This window comes from Empidonax traillii, unplaced genomic scaffold (genome assembly GCF_003031625.1).
Source record: "Empidonax traillii isolate 1590-97213 ecotype Southwest subspecies unplaced genomic scaffold, ASM303162v1 scaffold118:size1038473, whole genome shotgun sequence".
NCBI lineage: Eukaryota > Metazoa > Chordata > Aves > Passeriformes > Tyrannidae > Empidonax > Empidonax traillii.
The window spans coordinates 703,712-722,549 of NW_020955311.1; the positions used below are offsets into that span (position 1 = coordinate 703,712).

At 38.8% G+C, this 18,838-nt stretch overlaps 1 protein-coding gene across 17 annotated transcripts in view; it reads right to left on the reverse strand.

The window, feature by feature from the left end:
* The window catches only part of NFIA (nuclear factor I A), a 412,008-nt gene that overhangs the window by 110,099 nt on the left and 283,071 nt on the right, over positions 1 to 18,838 (reverse strand). For 16 of the 17 annotated variants that reach the window (XM_027883107.1, XM_027883120.1, XM_027883114.1 and 13 more), the window contains one exon: positions 4,580 to 4,645. The exons of the other annotated variant lie outside the window; for it this stretch is intronic. In XM_027883107.1, the coding sequence (XP_027738908.1) occupies positions 4,580 to 4,645 (66 nt within the window). The remainder of the gene's footprint in view (positions 1 to 4,579; positions 4,646 to 18,838) is intronic. 17 annotated transcript variants of the gene reach the window in all.

The window sequence follows — 18,838 nt, forward strand, 5'->3', positions numbered from 1 at the left end:
TTTTTTTTTTTTTTTTTTTTTTTTTTTTTTTTAAATGTTACAAAGAACAATGTGCCTTTCATTTCCTGCAGTGCTGTTAAGGTACTTGCAGCTCAAAGCAGCGAGAATACATTAAAGCTAAAAAGCATTTGGTTTGGGCATTAAACATTTTTATTTTTTAGAAAAATGCCTCTCTCTCTCTCCAGAAATTGTTTGAGCAATGGATTTGGCACTCTTTTGCAATCAGCTGTAATAATGAATGCTGCCTCGCTCACTTGAGATGGGAGAATTTACCGACTTCTTTAAAAAGAACTTGCTAATCTACAATTGAAGTGCTGTGCTACCAACTCTGAGTTACCAAATCACAATCCCACCTGCTCGAGAGCCATCAGTAGCCTGTCGAAAATGACACAGCATTCTCCTGCTTTCACAGCACACTCAGTGTGCACCTTTACGCTGCAGTTATTAATTCACCAGTGCTACCGCATCAAACACAAACATCACCGTGTGAATGCCTGACATCCATTTACTGACAGCGGCAGCACAGTTCTGTCCCACAGTTATTAACCACTCTGTGCTACATCCTCCCTGCCTTTCTCCAGAGTTAAAGTCCTGCTGGACCAGAGCAGGATTTGACTTCTAATACTCTCTGAAAGCTAGAGTCACAAATATCCTCACTTTGCAGACAAAAAGAGCAAAAGGTTTTCCTACAAAAGTTTAAAATAATCCTACTTGCAAAAAGAAAATCTATCTGATAGCTGTTTCCACAACTGAAAGCGAGAATAAAAGCCTGAGAGAGAGTCCACAGCAGTGCTGAGCTGGGAATTCAGTTGTTCCTGATCCACAGGCATGCAGTCACTTCACTACATCAGACTACCCATTTTGTCATCCTCACTTCACTGAAAAACTAGTTTGTTTATAAAATACAACACCAAACCAGTGCATTTAACAAGTTTTTAAAATCAATAACCTTTTTTTTTTTTTTTTGATTGGGTGAATTGCAAAATCACTTAGCAGTGCCAACTGAAATGAAGCTTTTACATACCATTAGGCAACTACAAAAGTGGGGAATTTTCCACATGGGTGTTCCACCCAACTGGCCAGAAAAAAACCTCATTTGAGCAAAATATCAGGGCATCAGAACATGCTCCTGCCTTTCAGATGAAGCTGCTGGCCTCTTTCAACATTCCCCCTGAAAATCCAGTCACCCATATAACAAACAGAGAAATTCTGGGGTTTTTGCCTCTCCCCAAAAAGTTCTTTCCCATGCTAAGGGAGCGGCACTGTGCACACCCTGTGGATATGTGTTAGTTTTACCCCCAGTTCCCGGACAAAGCATCTGGACCTTGGACCATGCATGCACCAATGAGCCCAGTCTCGCCTGCATGTTTGCCTTTCATGACCATCAGCCTAGGTGTCTCTCTCTCTCTAGGAAATAATTAAATGTTCATATTTCTGTAAATTTTTGCATTAGTGATCAGGTAAGTGACTGCCTGAAAACTATTCTGGCTTAATGAAAGCTGAAGGAAAGGCAAGAATTGGTGCTGAAGCCACCACTGAGAACAGAAAATGTCACCATCTTCTCTGCCGGTGATGATTCTGCTCCAGAAAACGTAACTGTAAAGCCCAGTAGAAAAAAAAAAAAGGAGTGGCTTTAAAAAAGAAGAGTTTTTTTTTCCCATGAACTTCACTTTAATGAAGGTTAGGTATACAGGCTTTCCAAAACAACACATACAATTTAGAATGATAAATTAAAATTTGTAGTAGGAGGCCTTCTTTTTCAGGGCTGTATAGTTGACCCTTTTGAACCTACATTACTCAAGGTATGCAAAATATATGTGTATAATAAATAGCTCTAGAATTTATGGAGTGGAACAGAAAGGATATTAACAGGCAAATAGAGAGGCTGTATAACCCTCACAAGGCCTTTAAAGATTTATTTTTTTAAAATGAAGGAATGCATGCATGGAAAAGGTAGTACTGAATTGATACACTTCTTTGTGCTTTCCAGAAACACATGCAAAATGCTTCCAAATCTGCCCCCAATCTGGTCATTCCACTGTTGGCATCAGTGGGAATAAGATTATTCACGATACTATTTTTCTTTGATTTAAAAAAAAATAAAACATTCCTCTCTGTGTGGGCTCATTCTTACTCTCAGTAAAATCAATTACGAGCCTCCCATTGACTCCAGAGGGATTTGGATCAGGCCCTGTGGAAGTGGGTCTACAGCAAGTGTAGAACAACGCAGTTAATATGATTTATTGTGTCCGTTTCTGTGCGTGCAGTTTTTCATTTTCTAAAGCCTGCAGTTTTGCTTTCATCCTCACGTTCAGGAGATAAGAGCTGCAGATCTGTGTTGATCTACACGCTGGGTACCCTCGAGCTGGGGGCTTGTGTGTGCTGAGAATGAGCTCAGTGTCTACCCGGGGGGAACAACTCCTTTAGGGCCAACACACTGGTACAGAAAATCTCCCACACAGGCAGTGCAAAAGGTGCGTAATCAGTGAGGAGGCTGCTGCTGTGGCAGGGAAAAAATACCCTTTAGTAAAACTGAGAAAAAAAGAAAAAACCTTTTCCTGTTTACTAAAAAAAAAAAAAAAGAAAAAAAAAAGTACCTTTTGCAGCTCACCAACAAAGTTCCAAGAATTCACTAAAAGATTGTTTTACAAAGAAGACTCAGGCTCCAAATCAGAGATATTTCATTTCACTAGGCTCTTACAGATTTTACATTATTAAACACCGACATTACTGCTTTTCGGGGCAGTTGTTGAGTAACAGTCATCGTTAAGACTAAGAAACTGCAGGGTAAGAAGAACTGAGCTTTAATAGCTGTGAAAGAATATTCTTTAAACACAAAATAATAACATGCTTGGTGCCTAATATATTCTAAATTACAATATGATTTAATAAACACAGGCAACATATTCCCCATTAAAAAAAAATCGCAGAATTGGCAGAACAAAAATCACAGTTTAGTCAGTTCTTCTCTTAACCTTGCAATCCTTTGGCTACAAATTAGAATTTCTGTGAAAAGGATTGATAAGGGAAATTAGGCACTGTCTTTCAGAAACAACAGCAATGTTTTAAGATGGTATGTTTAGAGATCAACAGCACAAAATCTATCAAAATATGAAACCTTTCATATTTAATGGGAGGAAAATACAAGAACCCCGAAAGCCAAAATCTTACCAGGCCAATGAGCTCTATGTTCTATGTCCTATGATACATGCTGTTAATTTAAAGGTTTTTATGTACCTAAACCTCTTCTTCTCCCCTTAATTTTATCTCCTGTTGAAACCCTAATCCAAAAGCAGTCTGGATATAAATGCAGCCCTTCAGCTTCACTCTCCCTTGTTTAGTTGCTAATGAAGCCCCCAAAACACACAGAGAACTCATATACAGATGAAGGGATTTAAGGCAAAAGCAGTTTGTTGCTCTGTTAAAGGGAAATCACAGCTGTATTATTATAGATACAATATTTCTGCATGAATTTGCACATTCCAAAAATTGTGATAGGGTTCAGAGGCATAAACCCTCACACAAATTCTTTTCTGTAAATGCAGAGTAGACCCTGGTACAGTGGATCCCCCAATCTACATTAAGGTCTTACCAAAAAAAAGCCCGGTTATGGATAAGAAAAGTCAAGAAAAACTACTACTACTACTGACTTTCACTTTGGGAGACATTCTAAGCCCTAAATATAAGTAGTAAAACAAAACTCAGTTGCCCATGGGCCAACAAAAATCGTTGAGGTCTACCTTAGTTAAACACAAAAAGGAAGAGAAGCTGTTCCATTACACACATATTTATCCTTTCACATACAGTCCCTACAGAAATTTACTATTATTGAATGATTTTTTTCTCAGGCTGCTTTACAAAGCAAGTAATTGGCTCAGTAGAAGCTATTGCTTCTACTTTAAAACTGTCCCAGTCCAAAAGAACATGAGTGTTCCTCAAAGTCATAGTCCTGCTGCTGCTTCCAAATAAGCTTAAGTGGCTGCCACCCGAAACCATGGTATTGAGAACATGGAGAGAAGAAGGGGCAAGGACCTATAGTTGAGACTCCCTGACCTGTTTACTCATGGTATCTACAACCTTTAAAGCACTATGGTGAAAAAATACAAACTATGGTAACACCTGTATCAGCCCTGCAGTGGCACCTGCCTGAGCAGGTACTTCAGTGTGTCATGTGAGAACATCAATAAACAAAAAGTAGTTAAAAGCACATAGATAAAACCAAAAGTGGTGAAATACACACCCTAAGAAGGCCCTGACTCATGGCCCAGGGACTGAAAGCCTTTGCTATGTAGGAATAAGAATAAGGGTTGCATACAGCAGGCTCTGTAATAGCATCTCCCTAATTAAAATTATTTTTAAAGGAAAAAAAAATCTCTTTCCAGGACTGGCAAAACAAATGCTAACTGAGATTAGTGAATCAGTAGCATTTTAACTATGAGGAGAGTGTACAACCTCTTGATAGCTGTCCCATGTCAATTATTCTCAATAATCTTTTTATATTAGGCATGGGAAAAAAAAATCTTTATAAACTATGGGCTGTTTTAATATCCCAAAGCAGGAGCAGCAGGTAAAAACTTACCATTTTCTGGCTGGTCCTTAATATCAGCTTCACTTGGCTGGCTGGGACTTTCAGATTGACTTGAATCTGAAAAACATAAAATACAGCCAAAAATTACAGGGTCTGCTGTGGAAAATAGATCAGAGGCGCCAGACTTCCTCAAAAGGTTGAGAGTACAGACTAAGGACAGAAGTGTTGCACTAGGACACGATAATGCAAAAGTCTCGTGCCCAGGTAATATGTTTGTAAGCAAAAAAAAAAAAAAAAAAGGGAATCTTGTTTACAGTGCTACACAGAGCGCTTGGGGTGTGTGTAAGCATAAATTAAGCTTTGAGAATCCTTCTTTTTAAAGAAGGCATGTTTAAATTACTCTCCTACATGTTTTTTAAAATGCAGCCTCTATGTTGTATACAAACCAGAGCCTTACTCCAACACATAGTAAAGTCTCAAAACATATCTTCAAGCAGGAATAGAAAGGTAACTAAGCAACCCCACAAAGTCGTGGAGATTTTTGGCTACACATTTCTGGAACAAAATCTGCAAAACTGAGAAAAGAGCTGTTTTTTGGCATACTTTTGCAGTGGTTACAGTACTGCAGGATCCCTAAAATGTACGGTGTTGGTGGTGATCTGCAGTGGGATAAATGAGATCAGATACTGGATGACCTGCTTTAGAGCTTGTGTAAATAATCCTACAAACTCCCAGCTAACACTCTCCAACGAGCACAATTTATTTGCCTAAAATAATATATTTACTTGTATGTGTAAATGTGAGTCTTTTGCATTTTTTACACTTTATTAACTCTACTTTATGTGAAGATGATTGCTCTTTGGTCCAAGAATTATTCTTAGCAGAAGTTTTAGTCAAATAGTATTTTCCTTCTTAATTATTTCTGTTGCTATGAATTGGGGAAAAAAAGGTCCCTTTACCTGTGGGAAAAAAATGGTTTTTTTAAAAAAATCCCTCAAATTACTGTTTTTGCAATTAATACAATTTTTTTTTCTTTCTCTAGAAATTGTTCTGTAATTTACTGATTCCATAAAAAAGTTTTTGCTGTGAAACAAAACTCAGGCAATGAACCCACTCGCTACTGCCTCAAACCCACCCCTAATCATGACAAACCTATTTTCTGACTTCACCTTGACTTTGCAGAGTTTGGAATTAGCTGTCTGAAATCTGACCACATTTCAGTGAGAAGTCAATGCAAGATCAAAAGGTCACGACACTTAACTGTGATTAAATTGAAAATCTTACTTCTATTGCAACAGAGTCATAACACCACCCCTTCTTTTTCTTTGAGGTATTAATAGCACTGGAAGAAGCAGTACTACTAGTGACCTTGGGTCAAGCAATGCTAATTTATTGCTTTAAAAAGGTTCCTTGCTTTTAAGCAAATGAAGATTTTAATTACCGCAGAGCACTATAAAGAAAATGCCTATTTTAAATATTCAAATTTTTTTTTTTTACCTGCTGACTGTCTGCTTTAGGTATCATTTAGAAGCTTAGAGGACAATCTTGTATAAATTAAAAACTGTAAGTGGAAAAAAAGCACTCACAAAAAAAAAATTGATAAATTTCAGATTATAAACATTCAGAATATTTAGCCAAGAAAGCTTCAGTCCTGGTACTTCTATTTAAAATAATGAAATTCTCCTAAAAAGTGATATGTTTCCCAGTGTGTCCAGAATCCATTTCCTCTCTTTTGTATGTTTTATTTTTAATAATTTCTCCAGTGAAGCTCAGTGAAAAAAAAAATATTCTCACTTCTGCAATTTTGTTTCAAAATATTGATCTTCTGGGTTATCTTTCCCTGACAGCTCAAATCAGTGCCAGCACATAGACTATGGGGTAACATGCGCAGTGCTGTTATATTCTGGTCACTTGATTTTGGCAAGAAGTTTCACATTTCTGATACCGCAAAGGTAGAAACAAAGGTAAAATATTAGGAACGTAAAATATTTAGTTAACTTTTAAAGTCAACATTCAATGGATTTAATTTTACAGGGTGGGCATTAAGCTTTTGCTTATATTTTAGGTTTTTCTTTCCCTTCAGCCAGCCATGGCTCAATCAGTCTTTGGGCTTTATGTTTAAAGTAGGCTCAGAATTTCACAAAAATTTATTAGATTTGGAAAAGTTGCTGCCAAAATATGGGACTCAAAGCATGTTTTCTTTCAAAATTTGAAACAATCCAGGGAAGGGCTTTGTGGCAGCGGCAAGAGCCGGGCTCGGCGCTGGTACCTTGGCTCCAGCGCAGCCCTGCAGCCGGTGGGCAGGACACACAGCCCGAGCTGCTTCTGGATTTTGGGAAACAAAGTACTTTTGTTTGTGCTGAGTGCTGTTTTTCCAACACCAAGGCTAGTGGCACAAGAGAGTCTCCACTGGCCATAGGACATTTGTTTGCACACTGAATCTTAACTTTCTTCTTTTATTACCCTGTCTACTGCAATAACATTTTCCCTAATTCTGTTTTCCTGTAACCCTCCTCGTTCTGCTGAAATTAAATTTTAATTTCTTAAAAAAAAAAAAAAAACACACACCAAAAAACAACAAAGGCTTTAAGCACTATTCTTCATGGAGAAGCACGGTAAAACGCAGGACAAGGTAGAATTAACGCCACTCCACATTGCAGTAGGGATCACGGGAGGCTACTGAAAACATGTACTGGGCAAGCGTATGCTCAGCATTGTTATGCAAGGTGGCATCTTGTGGAAACCCCAGATAAGAAGACCGAGTTAAGGCACTTAGCCAAAATGTTTATATGCAGAATTTTGCTTCCCTGATTTTATTCAGATGCCGCAGATGATCCGGTACATATAAATGTGCCGCCACATGGTTAAGGGATTGGCAAAATCAGAGCCGTTGTGTTTTACAGTCTTGCCTAGGACGAGGGAGTCTTGCTCAGCCTCCACCGCTCGCTCTCTGCTTTTTCAGCAGTTGGCACTAACTCCCGTCGGGGCTTTTTTGTTGTTTTGCACATGGAAACTTTCGAATTCCAGTTTTCTGAATGTTCAGTGTTTTGCGGGCTCGGCTACAACGCGAGGGGGAATGTTTGTCCTGCTGAGTCAGTTAGCCAAACAGGTGACCGGAGGAATAAATTAATTTTTGCCCATACATAATTGATATAAATGGAAGATCGTTTTCATAAGCATTTGCATTAAATCAATAAAATCACTTACTATAGAACAGTTTAACAATTCATTTGATTTTCTCTTTTCTATATATTTGATAGCCACTCTGCAAAACAGTATACACTTTATGCCTATTTTCTTTAGCAACAACACTGCCAGTTAAATTCTACCACCTGCAATAATTAGAGCCATTGGAAAACATACAAAACAAAATATACAGTAGATGCGAGCCCCTCTTGAATCCACGGCCCCCTGCGGCAATGAGTTTCATTGGTGCCTTAAGCTAAGGCTGGTAGGAAGCCAAAGAATCTGTATATTACAATAAAGTGCATGTTATTAAGGGGAGGATTTAAATGATTTCAGATGGAGTTGGAAATATTATAGTGAGGAACCACTATTAAGATTGCTGATTAAAAAAAAAAAATCACCAAGGAATCTAGTTTTATGTTTAAGGAAGCTTAACCTTGAATAGCACAATGGGTTTTATTTGGGGGCTTTTTTAGTTAGAGAAAAGTTAGTGGTTGGAATTTTTAACCCTGAGTTAGCCAGAGTTTGAATGAGTCTGTGCACTGGAGTTAAGGTTACCGGGCAAGAGAAGCTCAAGGGGATCTGGTATCAACCGTAATCATGGCAAACAGGATAAAAAAACATATTGAAGCTATTTTACTCTCTTCTTCCAAGAATCAACTATGATTAAGGGATAAAGGAAAAAAAAAAATCAACTAAACGGACTAGTTTTTCAAAGTAGCATTTCCTACCACATCGCTATTCTCTGTTCCTCTTTGGATCTGCTCCTTAAGCATATGCCACCCCAGCACGACTGAGGTGGTTATGCCCGAGCCCCAGGTCTGCCTGATCCTGAACCATAAGCAGGCAGGGACCTTCAGCTCCAGGACAGAAGGTCTGGACTTTTCAATATGCAGTTTTCCTTTTCAGCTGCAGCAGGAACACAGCTCCAGCTGGGCTGCACGACGGCTGCATGGAAGCAGGGCTCGCGGCGCTGGAAGGGAGAGCTCCATTGTTTGGAAAGAATAAAACCTTCCCAGGAAAGTCTGGCCTGTGGACAGGACCAATGTCAACAGACTGACAATGTTGTTCTTTTTTGTAGACTGTGACACAGGCGGTGTAGAGCTGTTACACCCCTCCACCAAAAAAGCCTGTTTCAAATGTCATGGCACTTCCCAGGGCTAAACCACTCCATGGCTGCCTGACTTGGGAGAAATGGAACACTTTGTTGAGCACTCCCAAAAACACACTGTCTCCCAGGGCATGCTGAATCCAGCTTTGGATTCACTGGGTGGCAGTGACCCCATTGTCTGCTGGTCTGCGCAAACCAAATTAATAGATGTCAAGATCATTTTTTACCTCTGTAGAGCCATCTCCCAGCAGAACCTGTGCCTTTTGAGCAGCCTGTGAGCTAACACAGGTGCAGACACATCTATCCTTGAAACAGGAAAGGTGATCCCTATGTAGTGGAGTAAAAAATTGACCAGTGATGCCAGATGAGCAAGGCAGAGCTGCCATTGCCCATGCTGAGCCTGCTCTGCAGTAAAATAAAGCGGGTTCCTCTCCTCCACAGCCAGCCCAGCACCTCACAGAAGTGCACAGGTTAAATTTTCCATTCATATCATGTTTTCTTTTTGGGGGGAGGGAATATTGTATAATAAACTGACATATTTTATTCGAGTTTCAGAGTCCTATTTGTAATAAAAAATTTATACCGCTGGGTTGTGTTCATGCAATAAATTTTTCATCTATAATTTTGGGCATGGATTCTACCAAAGATTTATATATGTTAAAAAAATAATTTAAATCATGCTCCTTTATATACAGTCCTATATGGTGAACTTAAGGGATTTACAAACAGAAATCAGAACCAGAACTGGAGCTTTTTTTAGACTCATTTTTCCTTCATTATACATTATAATGTAAACACATAGGGATGGCTCCATATATGCTACAATTATTATTTATGGTTATTTTGGTGGCTACTACTATTTCTTATAAAGAAGGCCTGGCTCTCCCTTTCACTCCAGTCATTGCTTTCAAGTCAACTTTTATAGGGAGTTCAAAGTGCTTCATTATCATCCACCTCAGCATCACACATGTACATGCCCACACCAGATTTCCAGTTTTATTCCATACCCCTGTACTCTGTCCCATCCCCACAGCTCTCCAACAAGGTTCTGCAGTGGTAAAATCCCTGTGGTACCAGCCTGGTTGTTTTTTGTTTTTTTTTTATAAGGCGAGGACTCTTAATTCCTGTACACTGGGAAAGAGATTATCTTTGATAATGGAAATGTAAATCAAAGCTTGCTGTTGTTTATTCCAGACAGACATTTGTGTGTTAAGTCTGTTTATCAGGCAACACTTTGTCTAAGCCAGGAAGTAGTCAGCCTTTGTAACAAGATGTATGCAAATGATTTTCCCATCAGCCCTTGCCACAAAACTTTTGTGGCAAAAAACCCCTCCTTTACTTCACCAGTAAGACGCTCCTAAGCTACCCCATAAGTAGACTAGCAACAAAACAGTCAGCGAGACTATGCTGATGAGTTTGAATGAGCCCAAAACATGTGCCCACAGTCTGTTGCTTGGTATTGTAAGCAGACTTTGTGTATTACATCTGTTTATCAGGCAATACTCTGTCTGCTGGGGTGGCTTTGTACCAAGGTGCATGCAAACAAAGATCTCCACAACTCCCTGCCTAACTTTTTTTGGCCGCAGAAATTCCCCGTTACTTTCCTCCTCACTGGAAATAAGAATGTGAAACTTCACCGAGAGGCTGCGAGACCCTAAAGCTGTATCAAAATGGTTTCATTTAAAATCAACTTTCTTTGTTCTCACAAGCCCATAAATGATTTACTGCTATCGTGTGATAGCCTAGAATGTGGGGAATCTGTGTATTCCCATACTTGTTCCTTGATATTACAAACAAGTATTTGATTCACTTCTAAATGTTTGTTTTTAAAACAGTTTACAGCCTTTGATTCCTGCTTACTGATTCATTTCTGAAACATTTTCTATTTATTCCTTTGCAGTAGCAAACGTTAATTTTGACTTAATTCAAATTGTCATCAAAGGCTTCCTTAAGAAATCCCACAGCACAGATTTTATTTGTTATAATAAAATATTCTTAAAGTAAACATCGTTCGACTGTGTTTTTTTAATTCCAAGAGATACAAAAATCCGTTACCCAAAGGATTCAAATTGGTTCAGCCCTTTTTCCTAGACAAAATAAACACTTTAGGACTTTACTTGTTTGTATTCTCCTCAGTGGTGCTGTATGCATCACCAGCTAAAAACAAAGAAACTTTTAGCTGCTCAGACAAAATGCAGAAGCTCCCCAAACAACGAAGCGGGGGGGTGGGGAGGCATTCAGAAAGTCTGACAGTCCATTCAATATAGGGATGATGGCCATAATGCATCCAGGGTCCCCTTGCTAATTAAATATGCATTGGCACAGTTTTGATCGATGCAAGCCATGGATCAGATGACACACCTGCAAAATCTTGAGCCCAGAGCTCCCAGGAAAAGGAAAATACAGGCTGTCTCCTTATCTTTGTTTTCAAAGGCTCTCAATTTCTGTGCTTAGATATCTAATTTAATTCTCTCACCCCTCAGCAAACTGGATTAGGAAAGTCAATACTGCCATTGTGCATCGACAGGAACACACAGCTTTCCTTTTATTCAATTTAGCCATGACCTTTAGACAAAGATAATGACAACTGTCTAAAAGTAAGGTAAGGCCTTAAGGAAGACCCTGCTGAGGGGCCCCTCTTGCTTTCCATGGCTCCTCCGCCCAGGAAAAGCCCATCAGACATGGAGCAAATTCCAAAATAGATTTTCTCCCCAGACCGCAATGAGTAGGCTTGGCAGAGCGGCTCCCTCAGCCACCAAGGGCTCTGTCCCACCCTGAGGACCTGGGACACCTCAACACCAGTGGCTGGACCCTCACGAGCCATTTGCCGAGAGGTGGCAACGTATCTGGAGGAAGCGCACGTGCCAATGGCAAAGCTGAGCCCTCGCACGAAGAGCAACTGTGCCGTCCTATTTTTCCTGGGGTTGTTAGGGACACAGGGAAGTGGAAGGGTCAGGCTAGTGCCGGCAGTAGCACTAATTTCTAATTTCTGGCTCTGGTACTTTGGAAGAATTGTAATCCTAGAGCTAAGAACACAGCACAGGGAGCCGCATACAACCATGGCAGGAGGAGGAAGCAGCACGCGGATTTTCCTGGAGCTGAGCTGAAGCCAATGGAAATGACATTACTTTCCAATAGGTCTCGCATCAATATTTTTAGCAGCCTTCCTACACGAGATAGCATCTTTCTAATACATCTGTAAGGGAAGGACAGAGAACATGTTCAAGCTAACGAACAGCTATCAGCCAGTAATCCACTTTGGTACCTGCAGATACAGGTTGTACCTGAATCAGTGATTGAGGCATATAAAAATTCATACTGACTGAACATTCCAGCTCCACAAAATGTAAGCTTCCATGCTGCACAGTGTTTTAATTCTGCAGGATTTTTTTTAGCTGCATTTAAAAATATACTTGGCATTTCTAGCTGTGGACCAATATTTTTCTCATGTCTTTTTATACAGATTTGGAGGGAAAGTTATTTGTAATGGAAAAAAAATATGTGCAAAGTTGGATTGCTAAGTTTCTGTAATCTTGGGAAATAAAAAAAAAAAGCAGCCTATGTAAGAGCTACAAGAAACCATATGGATCAACAAGAGCTGCCCTCATATCCCTAGGAAATATATATTAACCTACATTTCATCATCATAAACCCCAAAATAAAAAATCTAATTAGAGTCTCTACCCTCAGATTCACTTCTAGAAAATTTGCTTATCCCTCTCACAAAATGATTTACAGTACTTACATCCATTTCTTCAGAGTGATTTAAATTTATTGAATCATTTCAATTTTTAGAGAGCTTCCATTTGGATCTGTACGGGTTTCTAGACATATGTAGTGCTCAGTTATTTAAAATTAATTGCAGTACAATAATTTTAAATTGCTTCACACTATACAAATCTCAAGTGCTTTGAAATATTTGAACCATTCTATTTAGAAGCCATCAAACTTCTGAGCACATGCATCAAAGAGTTGTTTTAAAAGCTGAAGGGCTGTACTGATGATCCCAAAGTGCAGGTGAGCATGGCTCTGGGCATGCTCAGTGCACATGGTCCTGAATTTATAGAACAATTCAACAGATTTTGCCCGAATGTCAATCTTTAATTAACAAAAACTGATCCTGTAATAATTTCAAACCACTAAAAAAATTCTAAAACTAAAAAAGCACTGTTATAAAATAATGGCATACATTAAAACTATTATTACTTCTAATGTATATTTATAGAACATCATTTTATTCTGAAAATTAAAACAGCTTATTAACATTAAACTAAGCTTTACAACACCTCTGTGAAAAAGGTGAGCATAACTATGCCCACTTTATGCAGGGATGAAGGAGGCACATAGAGGTTAAGTGATTTACCTTGAGAGGCACAGTTACTAAAAGGAGTAAAAAGCACAGGGCCGAACTCTCGAGCTCTAGATAATAAAGTCTCATTCCCACCAATGCGGCCATTACAATGGCAATGGTTTAGGAAGCTTTCAACTAGATTATGTGGGAAATTACTTGGTAGAATGGATCCAGAGTCACCTAGAAGGGATATTTCCAGTCACTCCTAGCTTCTGTTTATCTTGCCTTTTTTTTTTTCTGTTCTTATTAGATATTTTGAAAAACAAGAAATTATTTCTCTGTATCTCTCCAGAGTATTTCCTATCTCAGTTTAACAATAACAACAGCACTATTTAGGGTGACAGTATTTTAGGCCTGACTTCATGTATAAGGCAAGTGAAGATGAAACTGTGTGACGAGCAGATCCGGTAGCTTTAGTCAAAGTCTCCAGGTCTGCTTCTGTGCAATTTTACACTGGTCAGTAAAGCAACATCAGCAAAGCAGGATTATGTCCACCATATGGTGAGACTCCATTGGCGGTAGTACAGTCACCCAATTAATCTCTATCCCCCACCATCCCCTTGTTATTTATTTATTGTGACAAACTCATCCTTATGGGACCCAAGGCGGGGAGGTGCATATTCTCAGGCTATTCCCGTCAGTGCCCATCCTCATTCTTTATCCATGCTGCCCAAGCAGTGTCTGGGCTGGTACCTCTCCTCTGCCCAAGATGCGTGGTGCTACAAGGTCACAACCAAGGAGGATCTCTAGATTTTCCATAGAGGGCAGAAATAAGGAATTTTTCGAACCTGCCCTCCATCCAAAAACCAAATAAACCCCACTCCCTGACAATGAACCCAGTCTTTGTAAACTGCCTTCCAAAGCTCTCCTTTCTATCATGATCACATGGATAACCAAGCTGTTTCTGGAGACCATCAGTGCTCATGTATTCCAATCTGTGCCTCTTCCAGCAATCTGAGACTTCATCAGCCAGCGAAAACAAAGAAAAACCTTTACCAAATCAACACACTTCTGGGCAGAAGCCTCTACCCCTTCCTCCTTTTTCAACCTCTCTTGCTCCTCTTTCCCCGAAAGGACAAGTGTAAAATTTTCCTAGGATTGAACAAAAAAACAACTAGGAACCTATACATCACACAGAGTAAAGAATACTTAAAAAGGAGCTAATATTTCAAGGAATGGGTCCATTTTCCCTATAAAAGATTATTCCAGTTCACACAGGGAAAAACTATGTTGATAATAAAAATATGTGTGACTATTTAAGAAATAAACAAAAGATGAACTAATATTCCATGGAGATTTTGTCAATAGCAGATTAATATCAAGTTACAGATGAGGCAATCTAAGCAAAGTTTAGACACTATTTTTTTATTGTGGATCTACACTTGCAGTCCCATTTTCACAACTCTCTTTTATTTTGATGTACCTGACACTTTTCCTCTTGGCTCCCATTTCAGCCCCTCTTAAGTACATATTTGGTCGTGGTGGCCAAATTTTTTTTTTTTTTTTTTCCTGGCAGATGTCTTTTCCTTGTTCTGTGCACTCCAAGGAGTTCAACGTGGCATGTGAAAAATTTCCATTTCGGGTTTTCTTAAGTTTTATACAAAATGAAACTGTTGGCAAAAATACATAGATATATGAAATTATACAGCAGAAAAAGCTGCTTGATAGTTCCCTTTCCTTTCTCCCTACCTTCTTCTTGCCTTTTTCTCCGTAAAAAAATTGCAGAAATATTGCCATCAGCCCAAAGGAAAGTCAGAGAGTTTTACCCACAAAGAATTGCCACTGATTGGTTCTCCGTGGATGTGTTTCTACTCTCACAATATTGTAGACTGTGAAGAAGAGCTGAGAATTACCATAAAAATCAGGACGTGTTTTGTTGCATCAGTATCATGTTGGCATCAACACCACAGACTCGGGCAGAAAAAAAAGCAGCCTTTTGGTAGGCAGCCTACTCTTGGTCTGTGTTTCTGCTGTGTTTGTAAGCCATGCAAGTGGAAGAGAAAGTTAAAACTTGGAGAGAAGTAACATCCTGCAGGCTCGGTACAGAGCCATAACACCGAGTTACAGTAAAATCTAAGCTACGATCGTCATAAATCATGGAGAAATTGAATTATATCCACATCTCAAAGGACAGTGGATCATTATAAATATCTGAAAGAGTTAGGCATATACATAGTTCATCCCCTGAAAAATATTAAGCTTAATTTGTTGACACTGAAAAAGCAACCTAAAATCCATTTTCCACCAAGTCCTAGTGCTGCAAATCTAAATTTTGAGGAAGGAATTTAAATGCAGAAAAGTCCAGAGCTCTCCAAACCTGCAAGTACACTGCGTAGACAAAATTTTAATCAAATTTTTAAAGCCATGGCTATGATCTGATGAACAGACAGCTTGACTTGATTACATTTTTAAGTTTCAGTTTCTATTTCTGTTTTAAGATGAAAAAGATCATAGAGTGTCAGAAATTTGAATACTGAATAGCAAAAGCTCTTGCAGGTTTAGAAAGCATATAGAAAAGCTGGCAAAAGAAAACGCTATTCCATTGCCACCATCTGCTTTCTGGCATATTGAAGAAACTTTACTAACAGCAACATTTTCTTGCATTAGAATATCTGCTAATTAGTTTTGTTGTAATTTTTTTTTTTTTAAAATACCTTTTACACAGAAGGCAAATAGCCAGTTTTTTTGGCTGGCTACACCTTACACCACGTCTGATAACATTTTCACATTAAGTTCAGTTTACCTCACATTTTTTTCTATCAAAATCCTATCTTTAGCATAGTCAAAGCCTGCAAAAACTTTGCCTTGCTGAGACTAAAGAAAAAAACATCAAACATACGAAGTGTTAAAAATCGCTGAATAACTCAAAGGAAAAAAGATAATTTTGAAGGCGTTTTGGCTGAAATCTATTTTCCTTTGAATTGCATGAGTGTTTTAAAATGTTAAAAACACTACAGAGTGACTAATGAATGTAAAAGAATGATAAAGAGTATGGGTCCAGTTATCAGTGATGTGCCTAAAACAAAATAATTTTGGACAGTCTGCCATGCAAATATTGACTAAAATGTCATAAATAATGTCTGCAACAAAAGGAATCCTGCAAAGGAATATTCTGTTGTACTTAATGCATTGTAAAGTGTTCCTTTTAGCAAGCAGTACGTTACAGAGCCTGGAAACTTCAGTTGGACAAAAACCCCCTAAAATTTCCCAGATAAAAATACTACTAATGTTGGTTTGGTCGGGGGTTTTTTTTGTTTTATTTTGGGTTTTTTTTTTTTTTTTTTTTTTTTTTTTTCAGAAACAAACCTCCCAAAAAGTTAAAGGTACAGAAATTTGGAAAATGGATCAATTAGGAGTTCACGTTTCAAAAAGAAATTACTTGTCCAGAAATTAAAACAGACCAAATGTAATCAACTTATTGACTTCTGACTATTTTCTCTGCCGTTTTTAATAGTATTTTCATCCATTTCTTTGCTGGCAGGTCTTTATCAGACCGTACTGAAATGAAATGCAAAGACATAAAGTCACACTGCCCTGGGCCAGAACTGAGAGGTGGCAAAGCTTCTATTCCAGCATTCTTAGGACCTAATTCTGCCTCAGTTCTAGAGTCCAACTGAATCCTCATGTAGGGTTAGAAATAAAAATGTAATCCTGTGACAAAGATGGCAAAAGATTCAGGAAGCGTTCAAAAGTACATTTTAAATCCCAGAATGTTAGTAATTTTATTACTTTTTTAGTATCATCAAAATATGCAGTAAAAATGAGGAACGACATGAGAAGTTGCACTAACAACTCCAGATTACTTGCATTTCCACGTACACACTGTGCTACCTGTAATCACAAACAACCCAGTCACATTTTTCTGAAAGTCTACTAAAAAAATTAAACAATCAGGTCTACACTGAAACCTTTGCATGTGTTTTGCAAAATTTCATTTCTGAGAGAAATTTCACAGCCACAGAGATGACAAAAAACAAAGATATTTTACATTTCTAAAACATCTTTCATCCAAGATCAAAGAACTTCATCAACAATAATTCTCAAAAATACTCCTTTGAAAGAAGAGTACTAAAAGGAGTACTATTAAATCTATTTTATCTTTATCTAACTTGATCTATTTTCTTTGTAAAATGCTAGTTACTGTAGCATTTCTCTAGGCAGAGCATGACTGTAGGTTAAGTGACTTCACCAGAAACACTTACTAGCTCAGTGGCAAACCTGACAATGATCACATTCAGAAGTCAAGAATCCTAAACCTTACGTTCACTAATTAAAAAAATATATATGTAAACTGACTTACGGAGGACAAAAAACCCTCTACCTTCATGGGATTGAGGTGCCACCAAGGCAAGTGAAGGATCTGGAACCAGCAGGCACATAAAGCATCTGGTAGGACATGCTGTGGTAATGTAGTGACAGATCAATAGGTATGTGATGGCAATACACCACATATGAAGGGAAGGATCATGAATTGCTATTTTTGAAACATTTTGGAAAAAAATAAGTCAAACTCTCTGAACAAAGATAAAAAGTCTCCCCCCTGAAACACGCATAGCTCAGAGGGAAATGGAGGCACCAGAAGTGCTCCCTGCTCTCCTGTGGAGGCTCAGAAAGAGCAAAGGTTTACCAGCTGCACCACAGGTCACCCACAGACAGACTGGTGAGCTGTGGGGCAGAGTCTGGGGCTGAAAAATTTGTTTAACATGAAACTTACAATTATTTAAAAATAAATTACAGGCTGTGCTACAAACCATATAATTCAGTCTTTGGGCCAACATAATTCTTGACATAACCCAAGTGGAATTACACTGGGGATAAACTTGGCACAGTGTTTTCATAAGGCTCCTTTTCTTATCATTCCTGCAATCAGGTCATACGTGGTTATGAATGATATTCTCCTGTCTGCTTTGTAACAGGGACGAAATGTTATCGACTGCGTTCTGCCGCGTCAGAGAGCAGCACACACTCTGTGAACGTGCGCAGAACTTACTGCTGATAAAAGCAGCCCCTGTTTGGAGGTGTGCTTTATAATCCTTGTGGTTTTGCAGCAGAGGAACTGTTGGACAATGAAGAAAAACATTTCTGCTCCCCTGAAAGTTTGACTGTTCCTTTTCAAACAATACAACACACGATTCGGGACATACTGCTGACACAGCAACATCAGTGCCTCAAAGAAACTGTGGGAAATGTCAAATTTATGGTCCTATGGGTGAGTGTTGGAAGGTTTTTTCCCCCCCCTTCAGCAAGCCTCTGTCAAAAACAGAGCCTCTAGAAAGTTTTTGGCTACGTCCCAGCAAAGCAGAAGGAAGCTGTATCCCACACTTCCCTTGGGACTTAATGAAATATACAGCCTCTGGGCTTCTTTCAATTTGGTCTTTCAGATTGCTAAACCAGTGAAAGAAGGATCCTAGCTGTCACAAACGTCACATGTTTGGGGTCACCTGCTGCTCGGGGGTTCTCATGCCAGTTGTTGACATAATAAGCACCCCTTACACTTTAATTACAATTCACAGTGTGCAAACTCTGCAATCTGCTTTAAGGCAGACAGTCTTTTAAATCAACACTAAATTCTACTACTGTTCGAGCAGAAATGGGAGGAAAAAGATGTCCAGCTGACTGAATAATTGTATTCAAATATTTGTGATCCTAAAGAAAAGTAAGC